An 18,010-nucleotide genomic window follows, 5' to 3' on the forward strand; every position below is an offset into this window, starting at 1 on the left:
CACACTGATTTATTTATGTTTTTCTATAAATGTCAAACACCTGCTGCAGTGGTTACCTGGAAGACGATGTGATGATGATGATGTGGCATTTCATCAGAATCAGATTCAAGAGGAGATAAAAACAGGTCATATGAGGAAGAGGCATCATTTAGTTTGTGCATGTGCGCTCTGTTATTTAAAGCAGAAGTGAAACGCTACTCTGCGGTTCCTCTCTCTGGTTTCTGAGATGGAGAAACTGTGCAACAGGAAGTGAGGCAGGAGGCGGTAGAAAGCACCCAGGAAGTGAAGTGAGGCCTATCTCTGTTCGGTCTGAGTCATCAGTAACATATCAACCTGTAGCCTGCATGTCGGTGTCTCTGCAGCGACTCTGACGTCGATGTCCATAGTTTTAGATAATCAAAGTAGCTGATTGGACTCTTTTCAGTTTTCTTTTTGACATTTTCTTTATTAGATTTTCTTCTGTTTTTTTTAAACAAATTATTATTTTCAGAACAAAAGGCTCACAGTGTTACAAAACAAATCTGTAAGATTTTTTATATCAGTATACAAACATACAGAAAACAGAAAAATTAAATAAAAATAGATAAAATTTTAAATATACAAATAAAAAACCCAATCAGAATTCATTGAATGCAAAATTAAAATAAATAAAAAAAGAATGGAAATTTAATAAATAAAGGAAAATACAATAGAAATGCACTGAAAATTAAATAAATGAATAAATAGAAATAGAGCCATGGGTCATTGGTGTCTTTTTTGATTTTGTGAGTGTGACTGGAGTGCACGCCTCTGCAAAACATATTTTATAAACAGTTTTTGTGTAAAATCTCAATTTGTCAAGTAACTACAGCTGTAACATAATAAAATAAGTGCAATATTTCCCTCTGGGATGTTGCGGAGTAGCAGTAGAAATTGGCTTAGGGAAAAAAAGTATAAATACTTAAAGTTTGTACGTAAGCACAGTACTTGAACATTTGTGGTTAGTTTCCACCGCTGACGTGTTGTTGAGTCCGTCATGTCGCTCTGCTGGCTTCTTTATTGTGCTCACGCCTGCTTCTGTTCCTCTAAGACCTACACTTTACTGCTGACACAGAGATACTGCTTCATGTGTGTTTCAGGCCCCTATTTACCTCGTATCTGTGATCTGGGGAGAAAAAATAAGGGCTCCAGAGACTCGACCTCCACGCACTGCCCTTCGTTTAAGTCTTTTCTCTGCACAGGCGTTTTATTCTTATGATTTGTATCTACAAAGAATCTCCTCCAACAACAGTTTCTCTGTGTGGTGGACAAATGTTTTACTCCTGTCTTCTTATGAGATGAAAGTTTTACTGTAAAAAGAATTATTTATGGAGGACATTTTTGTATACAGTGTATAAGGAGGCTGCAGTCTTGAAGTAGTTCCAGGTTTTGTAAACAGCAGCTTAAAGTCAAGCAGCTGCCCCCACACACATACACACATACACACACACACACACACACACACACACACACACATTCACAGAGTTATATACCGTGGGAAGGATCATGCTCGGCCTCGTCTTGTGTTGCATCCAGAACATATTCCCCTTAACGTCATTTCGTCACGTCACCTCCTTCCTCGTAATTTCAGAGACTGTTTAAATCGATCATGTGTATTTATGCGTGTCGTGTTAACATGTTGCTCCTGGTCATGTATCACATGTACTAACTTCTTCTTCTTCTCTCCTCAGCCTCCTCTCATCCAGGCGATCTTCAGTGGAGACCCTGAAGAGATCCGTATGCTCATATACAAGTCTGAAGACATCAATGCTCTGGTGAGGACACAAACACACATATTGCCACACATATCTGTAGAAGGTAGATAGTAGATTTATTAGTCATTTTTTAAACAAGGAGTTGAAGGATGAGTTGACTAAAAATAGCAGCTGCTATGAAGATCCCATCCGGTTGCTCGGGCATGTTGCTGCTGGTGGCATCATTCAATTCTTGCAGTGCATTTTTTGAACTTTCATCAGAGTCTTCTGTCCTGTCGGCTCACAACAAGGTCCACCCATCCAGTGCAACAGCTTGATCCGGGATGTTAGGGGTTAACCATGTCTCTGTGAAGATGTGCGCAGAGCAGTCTCTGATGTCCCGTTGCTGATTGAGCCTCAAATGCATCTCATTCGCTTAATTCTCCTGCAACTGGACGTTAGTCAGAAGAAGGTTTGGTAGAGGAGCAGCTCTCGGTCCAAGTCCGGTCAGCCTCGCCCTGATGTCGGCTCTCCTCTCTCTCTTCATTCGGTACTTTCGGTTTCCTTTCTCCCCTCCGGTCTGACTGGTAGCTCGGCGTATGCTGTTGGTGGGGATCCTCTCGCGGTCTGCTGCATTCAATCCAAAGTCAACACAACTTTTCCCGATGTAGATAAGTGCTTCTCTGTTATAGTAATTTATTGCTTTTTCTGGGACATTCCTTGTTAAGTTGCATTGCCTTTTCCCCACGTTTAAGAATAAATCAAACCAATTTGCTCAGAGTTCAAAGGTTAAGAATCTTGTAAAAACATGTCTGAACGCAGCACAAGAAAATTCATGTTGATCCAAGTTTCAGGGGGTTGAAAAAATGAATCGTTTGACAGCCCCAGACTTTACGATTAGCTGTATTTATACAATTTTTGTGGCCATAATTCAATATAGACGTCTGATGCACAGCTCATTCTACACAGTAGTATTTTTACACAGGATTTAGGTATTTTCTAAAACTCTGCCTGATTGTCTGTTGCAGTATGTAATCAAATGCAAATCCAGATCTACATGCAGATTTAAAATCCCTTTTCCTTTTTGTATCTCAGCTCAAAATCAGTTCCAGGAGCATAAAAGCCCAGCCCACTTCCTGTTGTAGCCTGCATGCGAGGATGAGGGGAGGAGGTCAAGAGTCAAAGTTCAGAGTGTGTGTTTATTTACATCATATGGGTATATATTAATAACGAGTGTGTGTGTGTAGCCAGGCAGCACAGGATGTGGTCTCTCTGCTGAATTTAGTCTCTGGTTATGGCTGCAGGGCGTCCACGTCACCGGCATTGTCCTCCTCAGATGTGTTTTTGTCAGAGAGGCTGCGCTCGGCTCGGTCACATGGACATGTCGGGTGGTCTCTGAGGGGAACAATGGACGTGTTGACACTGACGGCCCCGTCACTGATCCTCCGCTCATCGTCTGTGGACTGATATCACAGCCTCCTCTGTTCGCTGTCACGGTGGACTCATGGATTACTAATATGAAAAAATCCAGCCAGCAGTGTGTGTGTGTGGTCTTGTACATGCCACATAATGAGGACAAAAAAAAGTATTTTTGAAGCAGAGGGAGGACACTTTTGGAAAGTGAGGACATCTTGACCCGTCCTCACTTCTTAAAAGGACTGTTTGAGAATTCACACTTGGTTTTAGGGTTCAGGTTGCATTTAAGGTTAGGCTGGGGTTAGGCATTTAGTTGTGATGGCTAAGGTGACGGTAAGGGGGGCTAGGGAATACATTATGTCAATGAGGGTCCTCATTAAGATTATAATAAATATAGTTTATGATAGTGTATATGTTACATGCATATATTATAGTATAAGTATGTGACAAAACTAGTCGTATGTGTATAATAGTAGTGGAAGTATGACTAATTATAAACACAGTAGCAGTAGGAAATTATGGCGATTTTCTATGAATTAGTACGCCTGTGGACTTAGATTTTAGGACATTTCTTGAATTTTAGGACTTTTCTGGGATTTTAGGATGTCACTAGGACTTAAGAGTGTTTCTAGGATTCTAAGACATTCCTATAATTTTAGGACTTTTCTATGGTTTTAGGATATTTCCAGGATTTTAGGACATTTAATAGCTCTATTTGGATGCTGTTTTATGCACTCTGGCACCTTATCTATCCTGAAAGTACAAAAACAATTCCCAGTGTTTATCACTTTATTTTTATTGTGAATTATGAAATTGTTGGGGGCCAGATTTGTCCTGTGGGCCCTTTAGTATCACTGCTTTACAATCTTAAAGCAACAAGTACTAAGTGACTGATTTCCTCCCTCAGGATGCAGAGAAGCGCACCCCGCTGCATGCAGCCGCCTTCCTGGGCGACGCCGAGATCACCGAGCTCCTCATCCTCTCTGGTAAGTATCAGAGTGCTGAAGTGGACGTGACGCAGAAAATACCAGAAATCGACCCGCAGAGGAATAAAGACGGAGATCTCTTTCTCCAAAACTTTATCGATGCCTTTACTGCATCTCTCTCTGACTACTCTCGGACTTTCCTATTCTGTCTGTGCCTCTTAACCCAAAGACCATTCATTCCTACAGAGAAGCAAATATTTTAAAACAGCTCACTAACATATAGTGTTTCTTTTAAAATGTCCTAAAACACTCACTCAGCGCAGACATTACTCTTTCTACATTTCTGTATGTTTATTGCTTTTGAACTTTTCTTTTTTTGTCATTCTAATTTACTGTGTGCCCTATCCATGTTTCTTTGGATAATTGCCAGCTGCTGCTGATATGTATCTGTGCTCATTTCATATTCCTGCAATGACCATTCAGCAATGCACTTTTGGTATATATTAAAAACTTTCAATAAAAAAAGGTTTTGATTAAAATGTCCAAAAACAGCTGATAGTTTTCAACAAACATTACCAAAACTAAAACGTGCATTTGTTGGATACTATTTTTTTAGCTGCGGATTAATACACATTTGGTGTAAAAGTGAGTATTTACAGCTGCAGGATGGCGTTTGGAAGCTTGACTTGATAAACTGCAGTGTTAATAAAAAAATAAAGACGATGTGAGTCTAATTATAGTATCAATATGTTAACTTTGCAATAAATACAAAGGAATAAACTGTCAGGGTTTTGATACAGAGACAAATCTTATATGTGATGTATTGACAGTAAGAAAATGTCCTTTATACATGGAATTTGCATTTTAAATTTAGTATCATAAGTCAGTCAAAAAACAAAGTGTTTTAACCCTTTGAAAAGATTTGAAAAACTTTGTCTATCACATAAAACTGCCTTCGGTCGGGGGCTCAAATAACATGAAAAACATTCAAACCCCTCAGAGTCATATATCACACAACCAGTTCCATAAATCCATAAAAGCATGCGTGCAAAGCTACAATGAAAAGTAGCTTCATTTAGCCTTATTTAAAAAGAATATTGCAGTGGAAATAAAAGAATTGCTTAAGCGAGTGGTTTAAATTCTCCTGTCTCCTCTTGATACGAGAATTTAAACCTCTCATACAGACCTTTAAACATGTCAGCAGTTACTGTTTTAGTAATAAAATCGATATTTTTGTAAAAAAATTTTAATGTAACTTGTATTTGGTATCAAAAAGTTATTTCAAGGGTTTTTTTTTCTCTGCAGGGGCTCGAGTTAACGCCAAAGATAATATGTGGCTCACCCCCCTCCATCGCGCTGTCGCATCTCGGAGCGAGGTAAGCACGCACGCACGCACGCACGCACGCACGCACGCACGCACGCACGCACGCACGCACGCACGCACGCACACAGTCCAAATAAATCCTTCTTCCCCCAAAACAAGATCAGTTTTCACAGTGTGGTGAGAGATCCTGACAGCTCCACCTCGTCGTTGTATTTACCTGAAAACAGGCCAACAGGCACGCTCATCAGTTTTCAGTGTCCCTGTGCACACCTCACACACTTCTCACACATGGGACAGCTTTACCTTTGCAAATGTGGAGAATGTGGGTCAAAGCCATTAATCAGCCACCATCACTCCCAGCACCCAAACTGGTTATTTAACGTGGCTGAAATAACTGGAGGACGAACTTTAGTGACGTAGTCAAAGTTTCTATTCATTCAGGGCCCTTTAAGAATTTGTTTGCACTGAAGGAATATATTAAAGATTTTAAGGCTGCGTCGGGAATCATCACTTCATTCACAGTGCTATAATTCACGTTTTAGCAAATTAGCAGTGGTGTTTTGTTCTGTGGGCAAAATTTTCAGTCAATTTGTGGACACTTTTTTTGAGGAAAAAGCATTTTACATGTCGAATTCAGACTTGAAAATAAAGTAAATAAAGTGCAAAAGTTAGTAAAAAGGGAGTAATTTACATCATACTGCTTTCTTAATCACGTTGAGTACTTAGAGTATCTGCAGTAAGATAAAAAGATCTAAAAAGGTCCAGAGTGTAAGATTTAGGTTAAATGCACCCCTCATCAGTTATTAAAAAAAATGTCTCCTACAGAAACAACATGAGATTTATCTCTAAAAACAAACATTTCATAAAAGGTGCTTGAGGTGCTTGAGGTGCTTGAGGTGCTTGAACTTAAGACTCATACATTTAAGAACTTGAATACCTCGAAAATCAGGCATTTTTTAATATGGTCCTTGAAAACTATTTCATTAATTGAGAACAGATTTTAATTTAACAAAACATGTTAGATAAATGTTTTAAACTAGGGAGCCAATAACGGCCGTGCTTGCAGTGACTTTGTAATTTCGTATGAGCTCCGAGCGACACCGTTGGTAAACTCCAGTAAATAGTCAGCGCCAGAATGTGTTTCTGTCCTGTCGAGTGGATTTTTTTGAGTTTGTTGGTTGCAGCAGGCGACGTGCTCTGTACATATTTATGCTTTTTTGTCCTTTTGCCAATCACAAAAAATATCTCCCAGTTCATTAATAATATGCTAATTTCAGGATTTGGACGCATGTGTTTGCTCCATTTATGAATTTGCACAATTCTCTTGTAACGAGTGGTTGTAAAGAAAACAATTTCATCCTTTAAAATAAAAATAAGTGCTTTGAAAAGTTGTTTCTCTATGTGTGAACCTTGGTTTTTCTTCCTCAGGAGGCGGTGCGAGTTTTGATCCGCCACTCGGCCGACGTGAATGCGCGGGACAAGAACTGGCAGACGCCGCTGCACGTCGCTGCAGCTAACAACGCACTACGATGTGCTGAGGTCATCATCCCGCTGCTGAGTAGCGTCAACGTGTCGGACCGTGGTGGACGCACCGCCCTGCATCACGCCGCCCTCAATGGCCACACCGAGGTACTTCAGGCCAAGCTGAAATAAATAGCTGCAGCGCTGTTTCCACTCTCCGGTCCCCTCAGGATTTCAGATGTTGCGGTCACAACAATTCATGGCAAACCCCATGAATTCTGCACGGCCTTGCAATTTTGTCTGATCACTGCAAATTTGACTCATTTTATTGTACAGCTGTGCACAGCATATTGACCCGCTCAGCCCCTCTCTTTCTCTCTCCTCATCATGTCAAAAGGCGGGTTTTCATACCAGATTTGTGCAAAAATGAAGCGACATTTTGAAATGTCGATAAAATACAATTGCGATGACTATGTTTCCGCTGAGTGATGTTCTGCGACTTCTCCTCTGGAGATAACATTTGAAGACGCATGACGATGGATGTTCAAAACATTAGCAGCTTTACCTCCATTGCAGCAAACTAGCCGTCATTATTTCCAATCCAAGGCCACGGAGGCGTGCGAGCAATACGGCCACATATCAGGCATTTCTGGGAGCTGATAGTGCACGATTTCACAGAGTAATCGTGGATTCAAAACTTCCAGATGATCTGCTCAGCTCAGAGTTATGTGATGTAATAACAGCTCTTGTAGCTCCTGCTGCATCATGAGGGAGCCGGTTCCTGCTGAAGAGCACATAGACACAGCATCATGTGACCTAGAAAAGACTAAAAAGTGTTTCCATTAGGTTATTTTATGTTCACGATATCAGTTTGCACAATTTGAAGGTAAATGGAAACCCACCTAGAGTCTCACACAGTAGAGCTCAGATTGGGCTCTAAAAAATCAGGCACTTCAGGCGGCATCAATCAGAACAATAAAAATCCTGCAGCAACTGACTTTCTTGTGTACTTCACCAGCAAACAGGCTGCGATGTCATCGTCCTCTGTGCTATTTCTGTAGGACAGCTTGGATGAACAGGTGGGCGCGTGCAGCTGTGTCATCGGGGTTATGAAGTGGGCTGCACATTCTCAAACGCTCTTTGTTTCACATGGAATCATTCACAAATATGCTGAATCTAAATTTAACAACGAGAGGCGGCGGATCTCTGAAGACGAACTGAATGAACGGCTTCTTCTATTTCTGCCCAGCACTTTCTCTCCAGAGTGTTTACGCAACAGCTGAGCCAAGTGATGAGATGTATTTACAATGCTGTTATATAAAGACCATCACCCACACGCACACTGACACATATACACATAAAAACACAAATACCTCTGATATTATTACTTACTAATGTGGCCTCCCTCTGTTGTTCTCTCTCAGATGGTGAACCTCCTCCTCGCTAAAGGAGCCAACATCAACGCCTTTGATAAGAAAGATGGCCGAGCGCTTCACTGGGCAGCTTTCATGGGTGAGACACAAACACGGAGTTTGTTTGAAATGTATCACACCTTTTTTTTCGGAGAGTAGATCACTGTAAAAAGAATCAGTGGCTCATTGTGAGTCACCTTATAGCTCAAGCACCTAAAACGCAGTGATTTTACAAAGTTACCACAACAGAGCGAAGCATTCGTTAAACATACAGACACTACAGTAAACCAAATCAGGTGCACTGTTGGCTTAAACTGGTGTAACAAAGCTAGAATGATCTGAAACATCTCCAAATATTATGACAATAATTCCTGAAATATTGCCACTGAAGTATGTGGTGAGGCAGGATAGATTACAGTTGAACAATAAACCTCATTATCAAAGATGACAATAAACATCACTAGAAAATTAAATAAATAGAAATGTTACTTTTAAACAAGCACACAAATTCAACAGCATGAATGTCAGTTTCAGGTTGTTTATTGTCGTATGCACAATAATTATTGAGAAACAGTCGTTGGCAAAGAAAACATTGGTTCTCAGGCTCCCTCCAACAATAGTCATACAACTAAGTATAAAATAAAAAACACAAGTTCCATATGCAAAAGACTGTCTGTTCAAAAAAAAAAAGAAAAGAAAAGATCATGCAAGAAAAACTGAGCATGTAAGACAAACTAGTGCAAAAGTTAAAGTTCAGGAATAAAATAAAAGTCATAAAAAATGAAAAAGAAAAGAAATTTGCCTTAGACATTTAAGACAATATAGAAAAATAATTGAGTAATACATACAAATGTTGCCTTAAGAACATTCATAAATTCCAGTTTTGAGTCAATTTACTGATCAGTTACTTGAAAGAAAATTAATCTGCAAAATGTTAAGAATAAATTGTTTGAATCATAACACAAAAATGCTAGACTTAAGAAAAATAAATTTGTTTTTATTTACTGATTATTTGTTAATAATAATAATAATAACAATGAAAAATAATAAAGAGTTGCATCCTTACTATACCAAATTGGTCAGAAATATTAGCATGCAGAAACACTTGTGGACTGCACTCTTCTTAATTTCTTTGCATATTTTGTTCATTGTTTAGTTTTGCTTCTGGTCCAGTAACAACTTCCTCAAATATCTGATTCCTTTTTTTTGCCCCCTGCAGGTCATCTGGATGTGGTTTGTCTCCTGGTGAGTCAGGGAGCAGAGATCAGCTGTAAGGACAAACGGGGATACACTCCCCTCCACACGGCGGCCTCCAGCGGGCAGATCGCTGTGGTCAAACACCTGCTGAACCTGGCTGTGGAGGTCAGGACACACACACACACACACACACACACACACGTCTTAATGCACTTGTGAGGACTTGTGTGTGGACATAGGCATTCCCGAGCCCAGGGACACTCAACCTGCTTTACTTGGGGGCCACTTTTGCAAAATTACAGGAGGCCAGGGGCCAGTCACAGGAGCCCCATACATGTTTGTCGGATTTTAGAACATTTCCAGGACTTAAGCACATTTCTAGGATCTTAGGTGTTTTTGGATGTTTCTAGTATTTCATGACATTTCTCAGACTTTAGAATATTTTAAGATTGTAGGACTTTCCTGTGGGTTTTTGACATTTCTTGGATTTTAGACTTTAGGACATTTCTTGGATTGTAGGACATTCCAAGGAGTGAAGGGCATTTCTTGGACTTAAGGATGTTTAAAGGATTTTAGGATGTTTCTAGGATCTTAGTTTTAAAGACTGAATGACATCAGGAGCTTATCGAGGACCTCTGCCACTGGCACTTTTTTTCAAAACAAGCTCTAATTTGATGCAGTTTTATGCACTGTGGCATCTTATGTTTACTGAAAGTAGAATTTTTTTATTTTTATTGTGAATTAAAAATGGTCGGGGGGCCACACGGCACCCTATCAAGGGCCAGATTTGGCCTGTGGGCCGTAAGTTGAGTATCACTGGCCTAGCCCCTTATCCTAAACTTAAACATGTGTTCAGCTGAAATTTAAACAGTCCTTCAAAAGTCCCAAAGTGAGGACCGTCTCACTTTTCAAAAATGTCCAAAACTGAACTTGGTCCTCACAAAGATAGATGAACCAGAAAAACACACACACACACACACACACACACACACACACACACACACACACTAAGATTCACAGTCGCACTGAAGGAAAATAATAAAAAATGACACATTTTCCATGTTAAAATTACACTTATTACACACTCATTCACAAACTGAATACACACATACATGTGCACACTGACACACACTCACACACACACCTCTCCTTGGCCGTAATAACCGGTCCTCTTCTCACAACAGATCGATGAGTCCAATGCGTTTGGAAACACGGCGCTCCACGTGGCCTGTTTTAATGGCCAGGACGCCGTCGTCAGCGAGCTCATCGATTATGGCGCCAACGTCAGCCAGGCCAACAACAAGGGCTTCACCCCGCTGCACTTTGCCGCCGCCTCCACACACGGAGCGCTCTGTCTGGAGTTCCTGGTCAACAACGGGGCTGATGTCAACGTACAGGTATGCCTGCCTAATGTCTGCCTCAAATAAGCCGAATCACATCCGATTATTACGGAGTAACATTATCTTACATCTGAAGTCGTGTTTGTGTCAAACTCGATGATTGTGAGTCCAGTAATCTGTCTGTTAGCTCCGACGCGGAAGTTAGCATCAGCCATGTTTTTATGGCCAAAAAGCCTATGAGATTTTTCCACTGGACTTTGGATCGTTGCAGAAAATCAGCTCTGTGGCAAACAAGTGTTAATGATACGTACATGTTTTGGTCAGCAAGGCAATCTGCACAAATAAACACCACTTTTAGGAAGCTTAAATGCAATTTCCAGAAGTAAAATACTCATGTTGGGCCTCAAATGAACTGCACTACAGTCGCACGATTAAACGTCGCCACCACGAGACGTGCTCAGCTGGATGGCGTTCTGTAGTCCCAATCAGCCACTTGTTCGCAACAACCACCTTTTTTTAAAATAGATTTTTTAACTTTTTAACAACACAGTGCTCTCCATGTTTTTTAAGACAGACAGACAAAAAATAAAAATAACAACAACAACAACAGTAATAATAATAATAATGACCAAGTTCTCTGAAATAGACCATCTACCCCTTCACTGGTGCCGTTTGAAGCGTCAGCAGTGCGAGCACCCTGATTTTTTTTTCTTTCTTTGGTGCCCGTGTTATCATGTCAGAGCGCTATTTTAGGTTCTTACTCCTAAAAAAGGTAACTTTTATTGCTTATGTTTCCAGAAACTAAATCAGTGTTTCACATTAAAACCTAAAATGTGTTATTTTTTTTCTCCTTCACCGTCTTCAGAGTCGGGACGGGAAGAGTCCTCTTCACATGACGGCAGTTCACGGACGCTTCACTCGCTCTCAGACCCTCATACAGAACGGTGAGACCTATTACGGTCATTTTTGTCTCTTAAAGTGAACAGCTGTTGCATTTTTCGTCCTAAAAACGAATTCACGTTGTGTTTCAGGCGGGGAGATCGACAGTGTGGACAAAGACGGCAACACCCCTCTTCACATTGCTGCCCGCTACGGTCATGAACTCCTCATCAACACGCTCATCACCAGCGGAGCAGACTGCACGAGGTAACTTTGTTCACCTGTTGAGACATTTGTGTTAAATTAAAGTCTGTGGTATCTGATAAAAGCGACTGTTATTTTGATTCTGTATTTTTCTCCCAAGGCGAGGAGTCCACGACATGTTCCCTCTCCACCTGGCTGCCTTGAACGCTCACTCTGACTGCTGCAGGAAGCTGCTGTCCTCAGGTAGCACACACAAGCCAACGCTGAGCTCAGAGAAAGTACATTCAGTTTCTTTACCAAGTGTGATGAGACTAAGGCCACATTTAGACGAGGAAGGCCCGACTACAAACAGAAAAGTCTTTCCTTTGTGCTTAAAAAAAAAAAAAAAAAAAAAAAAAATACACGTTCATATGATAACACTGTAAGAATGATCCTCGTGTACACAAATCTGCAAAAACAGATGAAAACGCTGTTGAATGCACGCCAGGCCAGTAATAATGATAATAATAACAATAAACTTTATATAGCATCTTTGATACAAGAAATGCAGCTCAACATGCTTTACAACCACGAAATAACATGCATCAAGTGCTTCACATAAAAACACAACGACGACATAAAGACATAATAAAACCTGCATGTAGAAATAAGATAAGATCAGAAAATAATACAAAAAATGCATCTTCACATGGATAAAACCCACTCGACAATACTAATAAAAATGAGATAAAAATTAGGATAGAATTAGGACAGAATGCAAAACATAAGATGGAAAATAAAAACCACTGCGATAATATTTTTTTAAACAAAGGCTAAAAATAGAGTATATAAAATGCATAAAATTAAGGAAAGCTTCAGGTGCAGTGCAGCGTGTTTCTTCAGCTCTCTAATGGACTACAATTCCCATGATGTCTCACAGCCATGTTTGACTCTTTGAAGACTCCCCTAAAAACATAACCAAATTTGTGTTACACATATAGCAAATTAGATTTTTATTTCATTGGTGTGTCACAGGTGGTGTGTATTTTTTTGCTTTATTACATTCATCATGGAGCATATTCTCAGTGGTTTCATAGCAAATATTCGGTAGTATGGTTCCAAACAAATGAACAAAAAAATGTATCTTTAGATAAGATATCACAGCCCTGACAGCTGAGGCTTATCCTTAAGTTAATATTACAACTTTAGCAGATTATAGTGGATATGCAGCAAGTTTTCTTTTCCAACTTTCATCTTATATATGCTCACACACTTTTAATATAAAATCTTAAAATGGTAATTCTAGTTTTCAGAAACATAATTCAGCTCGTATTTCTGAGAGAACTTGGATCATCAATCTAACGACGTGGATGTGTGCTGATTCAGAGTCAGCTTTGCCTTAACATTACCTTTGAGTGTAGTTTTCAGGGAGTTTTGGGCCTGGTTGTTTTTCTGGCTCCCGGTGGCGAATTCCTCCACAAGCAAACGTATTCAGCTCCGGCCAAATTCAAGTCACAATGTTCCAGAAACAAGACGAGGCCTCACTGAGTCTAATTACTCACCGATGGGACCGCTCTCCTCCTGGAAGAGAGTCTATTCTGTTGATTTCTCCTCTCAGAGCATCACTACTCATCATTTACTCGTTGCTTTTGGCTATGAAATAATTTGTCTTTCCACTCATCCTGGATATTTTGTTGGTTTTCCAATACAGAAGAGATTAACAGTAAACAAATGTGAAGCAGGAGAAAAGCAACAATGCCTTTTGTGGATTTTGAGGAAGGCCCTGGCGCTTGTGTCAGGAGGCCTGCAGCAGGATGAAACTCCTCATGAGGCTCTGCTGAGTCGCCGTATTGAACAACAAAGAAGTCATTTCCATGTGCTCGAGCCGTGTGCAGCTGCGGTGCTGCGTCTGGTCAGGACTGTTGTGAGTGAGTTAGAGGTGCTGAGCTTTTGTATCTGTTGCACTCAGGGGCCAAAAGTCTCTTTCACATCTGAAGAACTGTGAACATTAGGCAAATTGTGACGATAAAGGATTAAAAAAGTAACGGCACAAGACGACAACATTCATTATTGTTTGTATTTGCTCTTGAGTGACTGTGATGTAACAGTTCTTTCATTTTTAGATACTTTTATTCAAAGAGACGGACAAAAACTACTTTTTTTTTTAGGATTTGTAGATTTTGTTGTTTTGTTTTGAGGGATCAGATGTGAGTTGAAGGTTTGAATGGATGTTTTGTTTACATGCAAAGTATGGAGGATCTTCTGGTCACTCTCATGACTCAGCACGTAACCATGTTGAAACTATCAAATAAACGAGGTGCACGCTGTCGTCAGCACATTTCATTTCAGCTAGAAGCACAATGTCCTGCTCAAAGTGTGAGGCACAAAACAAAGCCAGCAACCGCCCAGGAAATTGAATCAAAACCATTTAAACAATAAAACCTCATAAAAAATAGTTCAAATGTAGAATAAACTAATAAAAATACAAATATATAGCCTTTTTTCATACATTTTGGAAAGAAATCAAACCAGTTTGCCCATGTTGAATTCTTGCGAAAGCTATTTACAAAAGAAAAGCGATGTCGATCCAGGTTTCACAGGCTTAAAAGAGAATAAAAAATATGAATTTAAATAAATAAATAAATAAAACAATAGACTAAAAACAGAATAAAATAAGATAAACAGACCAATAAAAGGTAATTGCACACAAGTAAAATAAATAAAATAATGGATACATCAACAAATCCATAAGAATAAAAGCACACCTGAGATATAACCAATAATAAAAAAGTAGAGTAATAGTTCACATCGAAACAGACTATTTGGATGTGCAGCTAAAAAGGAATTTCTTCAATTTAATTTAATACGAAAATGAGAATAAATTTAAATTTAAATTTATTCTCATTTTCGTTTAAATTAAATTAATTGCACACACGTAAAACAAATAAAAATAATGGATAAATCAACAAATTCATAAAATAAAAGCACACCTGAGTTAAAAACAAAGCAATAAAATAAAAAAAAGAAATTAAAATGAAATTTAAAAACATAATAAAATAAAATAAAACAAAATAAAATAATAATAATTAAAATATCGAACCCGACTACTTAAATTCGCAGCTAAAAAGGACTTTTTTAAATTTAACTTTTATGCGATGATACTGTTGAACTGCTTTTCTACTTTCTCTCTCAGATTCCTCTCTCCCTCTGATATAACACACACCGTCCTCAGCCCTCGCTCTCTGTGTAACACGTAGCTGATAGATGTTTGTGTTTTCCTGTACGCACGTCCAGCATCATGCACTCTCACCTAACCTACTCCCCACACCTGTCGCACTTACACCTGTCTTTCTCTCCACCTCCTCCTCCTCTCTCTCTGTGGTGGCTGCTGCTGCTGCTGCTGCTGCTGTGTGTTGTCTGGCCTCCCTCCGTCTCCCTGCGCTGCCCTCTTCAGGTCGGAGGTTTAGCATAATGTGTAACGACTCGGTCCTGTCTGCAGGCTTCCAGATCGACACTCCTGACAGTCTGGGGAGGACCTGCCTGCACGCTGCTGCTGCCGGAGGGTGAGACACACACACACACACACAACACACACACACACACACACACACAGACATACATCTCTAATTTTCACAGCTCTGGACGTGATTTTAAACATAAGCAGTCAGACAATCAGTTGTAAATAGTTTATTCAGATGATCGAAACCACTTTATTATTATTGTTTTTAAGAGTATTTTGGGTTTTTTGCATTTATTGGAGATATGATAGCTTAATGCAGCAAAGGGCCGAGGTCAGAATCTAACCTGCATGGGGCGCCCGCTCTACCAATTTAGCTAGTGGGTGCTCCTAAACCACATTTTTTAAGGTGATACCAGAAGTGAGCTCACCTGAAATGTTCGTCATTGCACATAAAAGACTAAGCGCACACAATACGGCCAGTAGGAAGTTTTTCTGTAAACTGTGGTTATATTTTTACGACAAAAGTTTTTGGGTAATTATTTATCTCTTACCTTTATTTTGGTTATTTTTTAATCCTTGCTGTACCATATGCCTTGTCATTGTTTTTGTATAGTTTTTAATTTTTATTATTCTGTTTGGGTTTTTTTTCAATATCTAGAATTATTTTTTATTTTTTTCTGTTTTATTTTACTGTATTTTAGTTGAGTTTAGTTTTTGTTTTTATATATATATATATATATATGAAATTAAAATTGCATGCCGTCTGACCGGCCTTCCTCTCTCCGTGTGCAGTAATGTGGAGTGTGTGAAGCTGCTCCTCAGCAGTGGTGGAGACCACAACAGAAGGGATAAGTGCGGCAGGTAAGAAAACACCGTCCAGGTTTAACAATGATACATCAGCCAGAGCCAGAGATTTTTGGCATGTGTTCATGCATATGGCATTCATTTTGGCAAGATTGTATATTTTTGCTAAATCAGTGAGTTTGCAGCTCAGCTCCTACAATAAGTCTAAAAACTAAATAGTTACATTCAGACTGATAAGGTCAAAAAATGCTCCATTGAAACCCATCCAAACTGACATTTTTGATCCCACAGCCGTCAGAGCAGAAAAACATGACTTGTGTTATTTCTGGGTGTCATTCTGGGCTTTTGACTTGGGATTTGTCATTTTGTTTTATTTTACGTCAACATTAGTCACCAAACCGCTGGGTGATGTCGCCGTCTGAATATGTTCGTGTTTTGCTTCTTTTTCCCAGAACTCCGCTCCACTACGCCGCAGCCAGCCGTCATTATCAGTGTCTGGAGACTCTGGTTGCTTGCGGCACCGCCATCAACGCCACCGACCAGTGGGGGCGCTCTGCCCTGCACTATGCGGCTGCCTCGGACCTGGACAGGAGGTGAGGGGGAGCAGAGAGACTCCTCTATAGAGTGGTGAAGTAATGACTCAGAAAACGCAAAAATCTGTTTCGCATTTTCGCACTTCCAGTTCCTGCGTCTCAAAGTCTCTGTTTTTTTTAATGGGTTTTCGGTCTGTGGTTAACTCAGGCTAAAGATATTCAGATGTTTTGTTCTGCAACATAAAATATGTCCTCTTTTAGGGTTTTCTGCGATTTTTAACAAGCGGCTTTTTTGATTGTTTGCGCTAAATCGAATCAGAATTTGAACGATTCAGAGTGGTGGCATTTAAGTCGTTTCACCACGATGTAGTTAGGGTTAGGGTTAGGCGATTTCATTTACGCTTCAAAACACACAAAAGTGGCGTTCATCAGTGAAGATTACCACACTGAACAAAACGTGCAAGTATCATAAACTCCTGTTCGTCACAGAGCGTATTTTTGGCGATAATCGAAAAATACCATTCAATAATCCCATAAGGTTTTCGATGAGGGAACCAGTGCGATGCAAACTTCCGGGTTGGCCTACAAAAATTCGTCATCTCTTCACCGCTCTATTCTGTATTTGTTGTTCAGAAATTCGAAGGAGAATTATTTCTAAATCGGGAGGAGAGGAGGAGGAGAATCTGAAAACCTCTTCACACTCGCTTCTCTGGTGTTGCACTGAGAATCTGTGTAGCTGTCTACTGTTTCTGCATATAGAAACCTGGCGGTCCACACCTTCTCTGTTTCCATGGTAACCTGGAGGTGATAGTGAGGCGGCGATAGTCATGCTCGGCCTGCAGGATTGGCAGCACCTCAGTTTACCGCTCAGCTGCACAGCCAGAAGTTATCCACTCACTTGTTGCCAGCAGTAGGACAGATTTTCAAAGAAGCCGTTGTTTGAGTGTGATGATGATTTGTCCTCTTTTATCTCACCCCTCTGTCCCTCCGTCTCTCCGTCCCTCCGTCCTGTTGTCTCCTCCTCTACAGGCGCAGAGTTGCTCTGGAGCCGGAAAGTGAAGGAGTTCAGGCAGAGAGAGAGAAGGAGGCAGCGCTGTAAGTCCACTCCGACAAACATGTGACAGTTTGACCATTTCCACACCACATTCAAGCAGCTATATAAGAGACTATATTAAAACCTTTTTTAGGCCTTGGTCCTATTTTTTCCAAGTTTTTTTGTCAAAGTGAGTAGTGATACGTGCACACAGCCAACCTGTGTTACATTTTGCACTTTGCACAGAGGTTAGGCCCCTTGCATCTTGCACTTTGTGCCATACAGATTACATCGCTACTGTTTCTGCACTTTTGTCCTCTGTATGAATTA

General features: G+C 40.1%; 1 protein-coding gene across 1 annotated transcript in view; it reads left to right on the forward strand.

Moving 5' to 3' along the window:
- Positions 1-18,010, forward strand: part of ankrd44 (ankyrin repeat domain 44) — a 34,264-nt gene that overhangs the window by 8,179 nt on the left and 8,075 nt on the right. The window contains exons 2-15 of the mRNA XM_042494454.1: positions 1,710-1,793; positions 4,036-4,114; positions 5,360-5,430; positions 6,807-7,007; positions 8,264-8,351; positions 9,471-9,613; positions 10,633-10,845; positions 11,654-11,732; positions 11,820-11,934; positions 12,032-12,114; positions 15,350-15,413; positions 16,103-16,171; positions 16,567-16,707; positions 17,677-17,742. Coding sequence (XP_042350388.1) covers positions 1,710-1,793; positions 4,036-4,114; positions 5,360-5,430; positions 6,807-7,007; positions 8,264-8,351; positions 9,471-9,613; positions 10,633-10,845; positions 11,654-11,732; positions 11,820-11,934; positions 12,032-12,114; positions 15,350-15,413; positions 16,103-16,171; positions 16,567-16,707; positions 17,677-17,742 — 1,496 coding nt within the window. The remainder of the gene's footprint in view (positions 1-1,709; positions 1,794-4,035; positions 4,115-5,359; positions 5,431-6,806; positions 7,008-8,263; positions 8,352-9,470; positions 9,614-10,632; positions 10,846-11,653; positions 11,733-11,819; positions 11,935-12,031; positions 12,115-15,349; positions 15,414-16,102; positions 16,172-16,566; positions 16,708-17,676; positions 17,743-18,010) is intronic.

This window comes from Plectropomus leopardus, chromosome 10, assembly GCF_008729295.1.
Source record: "Plectropomus leopardus isolate mb chromosome 10, YSFRI_Pleo_2.0, whole genome shotgun sequence".
NCBI lineage: Eukaryota > Metazoa > Chordata > Actinopteri > Perciformes > Serranidae > Plectropomus > Plectropomus leopardus.